The sequence below is a fragment of the Lissotriton helveticus genome, chromosome 10, assembly GCF_964261635.1.
Source record: "Lissotriton helveticus chromosome 10, aLisHel1.1, whole genome shotgun sequence".
NCBI lineage: Eukaryota > Metazoa > Chordata > Amphibia > Caudata > Salamandridae > Lissotriton > Lissotriton helveticus.
The window spans coordinates 33,679,537-33,693,454 of record NC_136071.1 but is presented as its reverse complement, the minus strand read 5'-3'; the positions used below and the strand labels follow the sequence as shown (position 1 = coordinate 33,693,454).

General features: G+C 47.0%; 1 protein-coding gene across 4 annotated transcripts in view; it reads right to left on the bottom strand.

Annotated features, from left to right (window-relative positions):
* The window catches only part of UBA1 (ubiquitin like modifier activating enzyme 1), a 194,197-nt gene that overhangs the window by 78,100 nt on the left and 102,179 nt on the right, over positions 1-13,918 (bottom strand). For all 4 annotated transcript variants that reach the window (XM_078664659.1, XM_078664660.1, XM_078664662.1 and 1 more), the window contains exons 8-12: positions 3,432-3,564; positions 2,600-2,697; positions 1,879-2,025; positions 1,305-1,481; positions 783-893 (exon numbers count right to left, since the gene is read on the bottom strand). In XM_078664659.1, coding sequence (XP_078520785.1) covers positions 783-893; positions 1,305-1,481; positions 1,879-2,025; positions 2,600-2,697; positions 3,432-3,564 — 666 coding nt within the window. The remainder of the gene's footprint in view (positions 1-782; positions 894-1,304; positions 1,482-1,878; positions 2,026-2,599; positions 2,698-3,431; positions 3,565-13,918) is intronic.

Sequence of the window (13,918 nt, the reverse complement as noted above, 5' to 3'; positions counted from 1 at the left end):
ATGCCAACTCAAAAAATTTCAGCATTTTTAGCCTTTGCTACAGGCTGCCAATGTGTGGGTGTTTTGTTAAAAGTATTACGTACATTGTGTTTTACACATATATATATAAATATATACGTTTAATACATGCTCAGGACTATTGAGGTGGACCCACAAGAAGAGAACAAGCAAAAACATCAAGATAGAGAAGTTGTCATTCCTTCAGCAGGGGGAAACCTACTTCAGGAAAGGGACTGGGATGACCGCTCCAACTCATCGGGTAGAATAGGTTTAGGCCAGGAGGTCCCAAGGTAGATGCAAGGTGGCATGTCCACCCCAGACAACATAAATCAACATCTTTTAACCAGCACCCAAGTCCAAATGGATGCCTACCGTTCACTCAAGTGTCATTAACACACATGTTACATAGTTAATGGACAACTGACCTTAGTTATAGACTTTATAGATCTTTACTTGGCGAGAACCAGTAGGAATTCTCCTTCCCCTCACACCCCACCCCCTCACATTTCATTGTCCCCCCCCCCCCTTTAGTATTTTATTAATCAGCCACTGCAAATGCATTGATACCTGCCCAATGTTGTGGCTGTGTGTGCTTTATCCATTGCTTTTACCACAATGAGCGCTAGTTAATTTAGCAATCGTTTGTTGTGGCCATTCTTCTCACACAGAATAAAGGCTTCTAGCAGAGTATCTGGCAATTAAATATCAAAACCCATCATCTCTGCTAGGTGGCCTTTCACGCAGGAGAATCACGACCAAGACAATACTGTTACAATACCTACCGGACAGCACTTTTCTTCTGTTAGCAGATTTTCCTTGCCAGTCTCTGGCAAGCACTCAATTGCGTCAAAGTAAAGCCACTGCATGATGGGCATGAACTTCCCTGAGCAGGCCTGCAACACAGTAAAACCACTTACAGATCACAATAATAGCAGAGAAAGTGAGTTAGCAGGTAGCATGTAAGCAGTTTCATACCATGGTTCCACAGGGACACATGCACAGGAAAAACTAAATCCCAAGCAATCAGGATGAACACTTACAACTAGTTTAAAACCATGATAGCCCCAATGAAGACCCTCCTTGTTCAAATGTAGCCCACTAACTTTTCCAACAATTAGCTCCAGAACCTTTGCACACCATGCTTTAACACTTAGTGGACTGATCATACTATGTAGTTTCTGCCAAATTAAGGCTTACACACTGTTCTTTAAGGAGTCTGGATACACACCTTCCATGCAATCACACACCCTGAATGGTCAAGCCTAGTTAATGTTGCCTGGCATAAGTCTTAAATGTAACTGTACCTTCATGGCCTCCTGAGCTGCCAGGCCGCCGATGAAAGCGTTGAGTGGTGCCAGATCACCAGTTGCCTGGAAGGCCAGCTCCTTCAAAAGATCTTCCAAAAGCTTTTCCTGTTTTAACAACTTGGTGGCATTTTCATTGATTGCATTGGAAAGTGCCAACATTTCCGCAGCATCAGCCTACAAGCAAACAGGGAAAGTTAGATGTAATTTCTGAGTAGGATACTCTCCTTACCCCGTGCTACAGGAGGTATGGCCCGAAAAGCAATCCATTTTTACTTGAAGTAATGGTACTGCATAGGAAACAACTTCATTGAAAAATCATTTTCTGCTGTTTTCAGGGAACGAACCCCACACAATAGGTTTTTAAAAGTTTAAAACTACTAACAAACCGAAAAAGCAGAAAATGTAGTCTTCACCTCATGGTTCTCATGAAGGAGAATTCCAATATGCACCCCCCCCCCCCATCAACATTTTATTTTTTTCTTTTAGAGATGTCTAGAGCTACATTTGATTATAAAGAAAGCTCAAGCTCCCTGGTGTCTGTTAGCTTTCCCCACCCTTCACTGCACTGTACCTCATTCCGCGGTTTAGGTAGACGTTTGTGTTTCTTCTGGAACTCATGCAGACCTTGGAAGCCTATATGCAGCTGGGCAGGGTGGTCGAACTTGGCGAAATCTGTGAGGAGGAAGTCTGGTTCAGCCAGAGATGCCTTCAGGGATTTCTGAGAAGAGACAAAACAAGGGCACGTGTTCAATCCAAAGAGGGTGGCTCTTTGACATCTGCTTTGGTGTGCTCAGGATGGCGGAAGTACTGGTCACTGCTCCGATGGACACAGGCCTGCTTGGAGAAAGGAACCAAACTGAGGATTCCTTAACCCCTCGAGCTCTGGAGGTTGCTGCATCTTAAAGCAAAGAAAGCAGTCGATAGCAAGAGAGGGCCAAAGAGACCCGAAATTAAGGCCAGTAGGCATGGACTTTAAGAGGGTCTTTAGGTCACTTAAATGTTCAGTATAAGCAAAGGGCTCCAACTGAAAACCAGAAGAACAGGCCCTGTCTATCCTAATCCTCCAGCATGGTTATGTGCAGTGCCCAAATTTAGCAGACCGCATTATATTCAAAACCAGCCGCAGCAGCATTTCAAAGAGTCAATATAACTTGGAGATTAGCTAAAAATGACTGCTCATTTCATGATTAGCCAGAGTAATTAGGTGAAACTAAGTTCCATTAAACTACAAGCCAGAGGCTCTGGAACCACACAATAAAGGTTCTCACAGCAAGGAAGGAAAGGCCACTTACAAAGCTGATCTTCTTGGGCATCTTCACTTGGCTGACAATCCCACCTCGGACATAGTCCGAGAACTTGGTTGTGTCACAGATACTGAAGGTGTAGGGTCCTGTGAAGAAAACAAAAGGTGGTTCTGAAAACTTGACAATTTCAAATACTCAAGGCACTGCCAACATGAGATAAACCTAAAATCCTTGGGTTGACACTGCCCCTTATTTAAGAGAAATTTAAATACCCATGTAATAACTGCACTGAAACAGGGAGCCAGAATCATTCACCATACCACAGTCTCATGGGAAGGGGCAGCCTTCTAGCAAAAAATAGATACTAATTGAGACAGCCCAAATCTTTCAGAGCATATTATTTTGAGTCTTAAATCATGCTAACGAAAAATATACCCCCCAAAAAAAGTGTTTTCAATAACATCCCGAAGTCCTTCCACAGGATTAGGAAGACTATTTCGCTGGCAGCAAACTAGAATTATGCAATCTCCAAAAGAATCAAGGATTTAATAACTTAAGGAAAAGCATTTCATCCAGGGAGTCTTGAGAATGCAGGTTGGTCAACAAATCACCAGCTTATGGGGAGTTTTTTTTGTTTTTGTTAGGACAAAAACCAGTCTATAGGAGAACCCCCCCAGCAGATGTCCCAAAATAGTTAGTTTTTTTAAACTCACATCCCTAATTCCCACTCTAGTTTCAACTTTGCTTACTGCAAATGACATTTTTTACAGCTTAGTAAAGCCAGTCAAAGCGAGAATCTAGAACCAAGCCAAAATGTAAGGACAATGTATGTGGCAATACAGGTCAACAGCCCAGTCACAATGCACAGTGTACATCTTACCCAAAACTTTGATCTCCACTGGTTCACATTTATTCAGCTCATCCATTCCATGGATCTCTGTAAAGGTAACAAAATCACCACTTTCAAACCCATGGCGGGCCTCATCCAGGCATGTAACCACCCCAGCATTATCCTGAAAACAAAAAGCACTGAATTGAAAAAATTTCTGGACTGCATCCATGAAAACAAATAAAAACTTTCGAGAGATCGGTCATCTAGGCTACAGCAGCTATTTTGCTAAACAGAAAATTAACACCTTTTACATGGGAATCAACCAGTAAATTAGCTTAGGTACACTTCCACTCATTTCCGGAATCTTCCATAGATTCACATACTCAGTTGAATAAGCCATCTGGATCCTGGCAAGGATCACAGAAAGATTTGAATAGAAGTGTGGTGGTATGCAAGCGGTGGCAGGTTCCAGGTCCGTTGCAGCCCTCATTTAGAGCACAAGTAATGAAGGGGAAACTGATCTCAATGAGCTTGAGTCAGACAGGATTGGACTGTGCTTTCATAGAGTTACAGAACTGGATCTGCTAACAGGCAGTTTAAAAGACTGGTTAGAGAAAGATTAAACCCAAGATCTCCTATGAAAAGTGGACAGAGTAGAGCCGGATGAACTTTAGTTTGATTATCAGGGCAGCTCAAATTAATGTATGCACAATATACTTGCCTGTGACCATGGATGGCCTCTAAGAGGCACACCTGCCTAGACTTACTGATCGTAGACTAAACCTACACTAGGCCAATTACTCGGTCAGTCCTGTCGAGGACAGTACTGATGAAGTTGAGGCCCAAGGACAGATTTTGCAAGGACATCGGTTAGCAAGATATACATTAAGCACAGCTGCACATGCAGAGCTTTTAACCAGCATACAGTGGTGGTGCTGAGCAACAATCATGAGAGCTGCACCTCCAGGACACAAGGACCCAACATGATCAAGATAGTGCCAATTTGTATAAAAATGTATTTTCATTTGCATTAAAAGTTATCATGCAGGAAAAGGATAAAATGATTGTAATCAATTATGAGGTGCCTTTCCAAAGGTAGAGGAAACGCAAATGCTTATCTGTGGCTGGTGAAATGACAACAATGATTCCCCCCCCCACCCCTAAAACCCAAGGGGAGTAAGAAGTAGGTTAAGTGGTAAACTACTAAGGCACAACTACTGGAGATCTACATGAAAGACAAATAAGCATATCAGCTGTTTCTTTATTCTAGCAGAGTATGGTTTTCATTACAAGCATCCACTCGAATGGGGATGATATATGTGAGATGCAATCATGTCATCCAAATTCTAGGGCCTTAAAGTTAAAATAACTGTATTCCAAGGGAAAATCTTGCTGATGGTCCAAGAGAAATTCTGCTTTAAATAGTTTCATCATAGGCACATGTGTTCAAAAGGAGGTCGATATATCTCCCTTGTACAATTTAGGAGACAAGCTACATGCATAGCATGAGGAAGCAAAACAGAATTGAGCTCAGCTGAGGAATACTGCATGTACCATAGTTTCTTCATAGGCACATGCGTTAAAAAGGAGGTCGATATATCTCTCTTGTACAATTTAGGAGATATGCTACATGCATAGCATGAGGAAGAAAAACTGAACACAGCTGAGAGGTTGTGTTTCTCCCCTGCAGTGCTTCTGCAGCAGGATCCTAGGATTGGTCCTTTCAAAAGGTTAAGGTCATTTCAGAGCAAAGAGAAGCTTTGGCATGTTGGAGATTTGGAAATCCAGTAGAACTGCTGGGGTGGAGTATGGGACAAAGGTGTATATAAATATCCTGAAGAAGCTTATTGACAGGGGCTTCTCTAGCGGCTAAAGTTAATAGTGTTTGTATGCAAAGTATTGGCATTTTGTGTTTTCTGGTGTTGCGATGAGGTCTACCTCTGGCTTCCCCTAATGTTAGCCATACAATGTCCTGCTGACCAGCGGACAAGAGACCTGTGCGGAGCGCTTCGCTGCCTTGTGTGTAGTCCTGGCGCTATTATAACAAATTACTGCGGCACTTTTAATTGTATCCTCGTTTTGTATTGAATATGCTACTTACCAGTATGCATCTGTTCTTGGCATGTAGGGCTGCTAACATTCATATCTTAGCATTAGATCGCCGCCTAGTGTTGGGTCCGGATGATCGCACATTGTTGTCCTGGAAGAGTCTTCGAAGTATCCTGAGATAGGTGGCTCCTCCCCTGGACTACAGTGCGCATGGGCATCGGCTCCATCCCCAGATTGTTTTTTTCCGCCATTGGGTTCGGATGCGGTCTCGACTTCTCTCTGTCGGAACCGAGTAAAACTAACTTTTTAAGGCCAAAAGGCCTTGTATTTATAGCGTCGGTATTGTTTGTATCCAATTTTATTTTATTTCTTTCCCCTGTTTTTACGGGGCACTCCCCTTACCTGCACTCTAATAGGTATTTTCACCGCGCTTGGCGGGTCCCGGTTCCCTTGTGGTTGAAGTATCGGCAGCTTCGCTTTGTAGCGGCCATATTGGGTGAGGGTAGGACGTTGGCTGTGGGGTGCACGCTCTAGCGGATAAGGCGACCAACCTCCTCTTAAAGGAAGTCATGTCTACGCGCAGCGGTCATGCGCAGCAGGAACGCCGGATCACCGCCGGAGTCACGCCAGAGTCCAGCCCGTCTGCGCCCGTCAGCGTCCCGGAGGCGAGCGGAACGGCGGGTGGGGCTCTACCATCGCGTCTGTTAACCTCTGCGCCTGTCACGCTGCGCTACACATCGCTTGAGTTACGATCTTTGCAAAAGAGGTCCTGTGGCTGTTACAGAGTTTTTCCCGGTCGTTATAGGGGCAAGAGTCGATGTCCTGGGTGTGGATGGTCCCCCAGCTTTGCCCCGGCCTCTCGACCAAACAGAGAGATCGACTGTGTGAAGTATCTTGGTTTGCTTTTAAACACGAGATCAGCACGTAGACATGCGTTGGATATTTATGACCTTTTGGTGACGGAAAAGCCGCTCTGTCTGATGCTGACGGAGACTTGGCTGGGGGAATTCTCGAACCCTGATATAGCTATAGCTATTCCCCCTGACTACAATATTTTTAGGCAGGATAGATCGAAGGGGGGGGGGGGGGCGGAGTGGCAGTGGTGGTGAATAAATGCGCCACATGCGCTATTCTGCCCATGGAGGGCATTACAGGGTCTGAATCCCTTGCCTTCTCTATCACATTGGCGCCTCATCAATCCTTTAAAGGCCTCTTAGTTTATAGGCCACCTAAACCGGCCGGTGCCTTTTTTGATGAGCTCCAGTCGGTAATCTCGGTGTTGGCCTTGAAAGCTGAACATTGTGTCCTGGCCGGGGATTTTAATTTCCATATGGATGAGCGATTGGACCCTGATACAACCAAATTGTTTGATATTAAGGCCCCTCTTGGCTTTGTCCCTTATCTCCTTGGACCAACGCACGATAAGGGCCATACCCTAGATCAGGTCGTTTCTACGTCCCCTTTGGAGGTGATGGCTCTTTTACCAGTGCTCTGGTCAGACCATAGACTGGCCAAATTTCAGATACGGGGCACTTTGAAACCATCTAGCTCCGCTCCTAAGCAGCAGGGACGTGCTCCTAGGGCTTATCATCGGGTGACGCCAGACATGCTAGCGCAGGCTGCTCTGGACCATCCTTGCCCCCTCACGGGAGATCTGGAGAGGGACTTGGGACTCCCTGCAAGCATGGCTATTGGATAGGCTAAACGATCTAGCCTCAGTGATGGCCCCTCGATCGATGAACATCTAAGCGGGTCTCTGCTCCTTGGTTTACTGAAGCGCTGTCGGTCTCTCGAAGGTAGCTGAAAGAGCCTGGCGCTCACAGTACGACCCTGAGGCAAGGCATGCCTATAGGCTAGCGGTTAAAATCTATCATCGGGATATCCTCCTGGAGAAAAAAGGCTATTTTGCAAGGAGGATTGAGGCCGCATCTAATTCCTGTAAAGAGATCTTTACAATTGTCAGGGAATTTACGGCCCCTCGATCTAACGCTACTCAGGCTGCTCCTTCGGAGTCCTGGGCTTCCGATCTTGCAAATTTCTTTACCAACAAGATAAAGCTGATCCAAGATTCCTTTCCTCGGTTGGCGGCGGCTGTACCAGCCAGTCCCGAAGATGGATCAGTTTTACAGGCCCCTTTGGGTCCAGTCTTGGTAGCTTTTCCATCTATTTCAGTTCCTGCTTCACTGGCATTTATGGGCAATCTTAAATCTGGGTCGCCTCTTGACCCATGCCCGGCCAAATTCCTGGCAAAAATGGCGGAAGTCATAAATCCGCTGGTGAACCCACTTCTGAATCTCTTTGAGTCAGGGTGTGGTTCCGCAGGCCTGGAAGCAGGCAATGGTCATCCCTTTGCTTAAGAAGCCTGGTCTCGATTCGGAAGTCCTGGCCAACTATAGGCCTATCTCTCTCCTCCCTGCGCTCACGAAGATTCTGGAGAAGCATGTGCATATTGTGCTTTCCAACTTTCTGGAATCTCATAATGTACTGCACTCTACTCAATCTGGCTTCCGCCCAAATCTGAGCACCGAGACGGCGCTTCTGGAGGTGTCTGAAGCCATCAAAGAGGCACTGGACTCGGGGGTAAAGCCATGCTTGTCATGTTGGATCTGTCGGCGGCCTTTGACACCGTCCCCCATGAGGGTCTCCTCGCCAGACTCCATGAGATCGGTCTGAGGGGGACGGTGTACAGCTGGTTTAGATCATTTCTGGCTGGCCGCCAACAAACTATCTGGGCCTCACCTAGCTCGGCCATGATACCGCCACTGGGAGTCGGAGTTCCGCAGGGTTCTGTGTTGAGCCAGACTCTAACATCTTTATGACCCCTTTGGCGGCATTGGCTGAGTCCTTTGGGGCCCAGATCGTATCTTATGCCGATGACACCCAGCTCCTCTTTTCGTGTAGGAAAGGAGAAGATTTCGATGGAGAGAGTATCCGTGAGTGCCTTGGGGCTGTTTTTAAATGGTTCCAGCTGAACAGCCTCAAGTGCAACTCAGATAAATCTGAGGTACTCTTTTTCGGCTGTCCTTCGGACCCGGATTGGCAGGCATGGTGGCCTGTAAACATGTCCCCCCCCCCCCCCCCCCCGTCTTGCTCGTCCCAGTTGGCTAAGAACTTGGGGGTCAAGATGGATAAGGGTCTGACGTTAAGATCTCAGATCCTCGGTCTAACGGGTACTTGCTTCGGTCTCCTCAAGATGCTCCGGAAGTTTCTGCCTCTACTTTCAGAGGAGCACAGGAAGATGACAGTGCAGGCCTTGATTGGTTCAAGATTGGATTATTCCAACGTCCTTTATCTGGGCCTGCCGGAATATCTTTTGCAGCGGATGCAAGTCGTCCAGAACTCGGCTGAGAGGGCGATTTATGGGCTGAACAGGCGAGCCAGTGCTGCCAGCCTTCTGCAGTCGCTCCATTGGCTGCCTATCCGGAAGCGGATAGTTTTCAAGGCCTTGACCTTGACCTATAAGGCTCTTCATGCTGTGGGAGCACAATACCTCCAAAGGAGACTTGCCTTTTATCACCCGGCCCGATCTCTAAGATCTGAATCTTTGTTTCTTGCGGTGGTCCCGCGAGTAAAAAGGGCTCGTATTGGAGGCCGCTCCTTTAGGTTGCTAGCGCCACAGCTGTGGAATACTTTGCCTCTAGCTCTACGTGGTGCCACTAATCTGCTTACCTTTAGGAAGGGCCTTAAAACCTGGCTTTTTGCCTCTTAGGCTGTCTATCCTGTTTCTTTGTTTTGTTGATCTGTTTTTATTGCTGTGTTGTGTTACCTTGATACAGGTTCTCAATAAAAGCGCCGGGACACTCTTTTTGAGTAGCCGAGCGCTATAAAAGAAAATATATAACATAACATAACATGTTGGAAAAGTGCCACTACTACAGGTTGTTTTTTTCCCCAGTCATGAATGCAAAAGGTTTTCCAGCTTGCGTGCTTTTTTCCCTCCTGGGATATGATTTGCCGTTTGTAAAATATCTTTTGCGACGTCCCATTCCCATGTTATACGCCAATAGTGAGAGTGAGTATGATACTGCCCCCCCCCCCGCCCCCATGGTTATGAGATAAAACATTGATGTAGTGTTGTACATTATCTGTAAAGTTTTTTCCAGAACCTGGTTCTGAAAAGCTTTTAGTGCCCCAAAAATGATATACAATTTTATAAGTGATATGTCTAGCTGCCCGTGTTGATCCCAAGCCCTTATTCTTTTTTTGCAGAGTTTTATATAGCGCGAACTAGAACCGAACCGAATCAGTTATCAGAGAGCTTTACATAGCACCAGTTACGTTACATGAGGACACACTTTCATTTTAGTCACGGGGAGATTAGGTGATTTACCCAGAATCACGGGGGTTTTTTGGCGTCGTTACAGAGACTCGAACCCAGATCCCCAGGTCCGAGGTCGAGCGCCTTAGCCGTTAGGCCAACCCCTCTCTCTCGTTCCTGGAGTACTCTAAGGCTGATATTTGCCTACTTCAGGAAACGCATCTCCAGGCCAAGGATTGCTTTAGGATGACGTCGCGTTGCTTCCGGCTTCAGCTCTTCTCCTCAGGGCCCACTACGATGGCAGGGGTGGCGATTTTGGTGGCCCAGCACTTTAGGGGGAGGGTAGGGAGGAAAGTAGCTGAAACACGAGGTAGACTGCCCTCCTATAGCTTTTCCCTGGGGGACACCTCCTTCACAGTCAGCTCAGTTTATGCACCAAACGAGGGACAGGAGAGATTTTTTCATCAGGAACTTACTGAGGCAGCTGCAACACCAGATAGGCATATTCTGATCGGGGGGGGGGGGGGGGGGGGGGGGGGGACCTATACTTGGTATTTGACAACCTATTGGATAGGTCAGGGCAGTGCAGTGCACCACGCAGTCAGGAACCTTATCCCGAGAGGGGTTGGCCAGAATGGAGGAGATGGGGATAGTTGATCTCCGGCGCAGCTTTCGTCCGGGACTATTCCTATTACTCTAATGCCCATAAAACCTATACGAGACTGAATTACTTTTTATCCTCCACATCACTTAGAGCACTGGTGACAGAGGTAGAGATAGGTGCTGCGGCGCTTTCCGACCATGCACCGTTGTCTGCGGTGTTCTCTTTCCCACCTGTGACTAGAGCTGGGCGCTGCTGGAGATTGCGCGATACTTTGCTAGGACACTGTAGAGAGAATCAATGGAGTTATTAAAGACTACCTATCACATAATCACACCTTAGATCTCTGGCTACACACTGGGCGGCGCTCAAGGCAGTACTACGCGGTGAGTTTATCGCGGTCTCGGCAGCGGAAAACTCGGAGAGGGCTCGCAAACGCGAGGAACTGACGCTGCGAACGAGGGAGCTAGAGCAGATGCACCAGAGGACAGGTGCGCCTCGGGTGTGGAGGCAGCTTCGCCAAACACGACAGCAGTTGGCTGCCTTAGATCAGGACAGGGCTGAATTTGCGGCATTGAGGATAAGGCACATGTACTACACTGGGGGGGGATAGGTGCGGGCGCCAGTTGGGACGAGCACTCTGGGAAATTCAACAGCGACACAAGGTACAAGAGATTTCCACATGGGATGGGGAGCGTGCCACTGACGACGGTGACATAGCGAAGGCCTTTAGCGACTTTTATACTTCCCTCTATGCAGGGGCGCGGCTCGATCTCACAGACAGTGAGGCATTTCTAGAGTCTGTCTCCCTCCCGGCCTTGTCGAAGGACCAAGCGGAACACCGGGACGGTAAGATTCGTCCCGAGGAGGTGATTTCAGCGATCTCGCGCCTTAAGTTGGCCAAGGCCCCGGGACCAGATGGATTTACAGCAATTTTCTACAAAACTTTCTGCCCCCAGATAGCACCGTTATTGACCGCTTTATTTAACTCATTTGAGGAGCCTGGAGCGATTCCGCGGTGTAGGAGAGTAGGGTCTGCTTCCTGTGGTCACCCCCACTTTTTGCTTTTGCTTTACTGGTTTTCGACTTAGAAGTGGCTGTGGGCCTGCTAATCAGACCCACAGCCCAGATGCACTCTCTAAATTCACACCATGTACTCTAGGTACATCCACAATTGGGAATTGGCTCACCTTATCAGCCCCTATAGAAGTGTACCCTAGGTACTCAGGGCATAGGCGTAACCAAGGCCTACCAGGGGCTGCAGCAAGTATTATGCCACCCCTGGCTGGCCACTCAAACTGACAACTGGCTGATCACTCTGGCAAGGTTGTACCGATGTCCTACCAGCCCTATGTGTGAGGTACCAGAGGTAATGATGGTTTGCGGTAGAGGAGATGTGAAAGGCATTCCCATTCACAGGTTTACTGCACTCCACCACATCAGTCCACTGAATACTTGGGCTATTGCATCCACTAGATTGTACACACTGCCAGTGATCATGGATTGTTTAACCACTTTGGCAATGGTTTTGTGTGTACTCGAGTTCAGAAGGAGGTGGATGCAAGGCAATCATCCCTCATAGTTTTGCCGAGAGTTACATCTGGTAGAGGCGAACCTGTGATAGTATGACTTGGACCCTCCTTGCAGTGGGGTATACCATTGCTAATTATGTTTTAAGGTCCACCTCTAAAAATGTTTTTTTTTTTATCACATTTGTTTTTAATAGGGATTTGTATTCAAACAAAGAGCAATGGCACAAAAACATTTGCAATAACTACAAGTTGGGTAGTAGAGCAACTATATGTTTGTGAATCGGGAGGCTCAACCATCAAAATGCATTAGTATGAACATACGGAGGTGTGAATGCTGATCGAATGTGTGCAATAATTCCACTCTGTTAACTGGGGTTGAGCCCGCAAATGGGGAGGGAGGGCGAGGGGGGAAATGTTACTAGGATTAGGAAGGGACCACGTGTACAGCACAGCGGATGAACTGGTATGGCCAGAGCTAGGTTTCAGCCATGTCATGCTGCAGGTCTCGAGTGGGTCTGTGGTTCATGTAACTACACAGCATCTCTGAACCAAAGTAGCAAATGACAAACTTCTGGGGTGGGGGAGAGCTAGCCGGGGGACCCAGCGGTAAATGAGAAGGGGACACATAGGGCAGCAAGCAGTGGCTCTGGCCTATCGCTCTAGAGAGTGAATACTGCTGTCCTCTGTGTAGGGCACATAGGAGGTCATTGCTGTGTTGAGTTGCTTTAAGTAGTCAAGGAAAGTATCCCAGGGTGCAGAGACGGGTGGCTTACGCAGGTGCCAGACTTCCTCGTATTGTAGCGCCGCCCCATCGGCCTTCGTCTATTTCCGCATTGCCCTGTGCCACTGTCTCTGGTGGTGCCCGTTCCGCCCTCCACTATAGGTTGAGGACTCTCAGCGAGCAGGAGGGCTATGCCAGCAAACCGCGCCCTCACTAGTGCAGCTTCCTTCGTCTGAATATGGAAAGGGAGCTATCCTCCCACGTATTAATGTTGGTGTTAAGTAACCTTGTGTGATGGAGAGCCAGTAAAAGGATAAGGCAGGTCAAGAACACAAAATGTGTAGTAGATCTGCAGAGACCAACTGGCTTCGGGTACAGCTTAGGTGTGCTTGAGAGAAGTAGTGGTTGGGCTGTTTTGGTGTTAAATAAGCCCTGTGTATAATAAGAACATCGTATAAAGCCCACCCTATATCTTCCTCCCATGTGCCTCTCGGGGATGCCAGTGGAAATCTTGTGTTTCCGCTAGAAAGGTTATCTTGGTTGCTAGAGTGGGAGAGATTTGGCCAAATTTATAGAGAACCCTGATGTGTGCAGTACTGAGCCCAGCCTTGTCATGTCCTTTTCGCATGGCTTCTGTAGTTTCTCCTTGCTGGGGGTAATTCCTGCTCAATTTGGCCCGCTATCGTCTCTAAAGTCATCCTGATCGACATTTCCTGTAGTTCTAGTGCTGCAAGAGGTTCCAGCATGTGATGTGATCTGATAGAACTTCTACACATCAGAAAATATCATTAAAAACTGAAGATAGCAGATGCTTACTCTGGCGTGTTGGCTTACAAATCGGCCACCAAAATGGTTGTAATTGTATAACACTTACTACACATTGAAGCGCTTTAAGCCTGGGAGTACGCTGCTCCTGAACCCAAGATTAGTGGATAATCTAATGGTTGTTGGCTACTGGTGTTTATTGGTATTAGTCTTGTCCGATCAAGGACATAATTCCATGCATTTGCTTTAGTTTCTTTGAGATAGAATACATTGATGGGGTTTAGTGTGGTCATTAGTGGAGGCTTCGGGATCATGCAAATGAGTGGTGTGGCTAACGGATGGGACATGGGAGATTAGGCAGCGTAGAGGGAGCAAGAATATTTTCAAACTACAAAACTTTTGTCAGAGTTTAGCACGGTCTTCTGGAGCACAAACGTTCATTTTGTACCTCAATTATACAGCACTCTCATCTCAGTGGAGGAGGATGTAAAGAGCAAGTAATGTCAAACTATCCACTTAAAACTATCTGGTCTACCAAAGCTTTCCTTCAAGACTAAATATCCTAACAGTAGTGTCTTGTGTACGTTTGTAGTTATGGAGCTTATTACA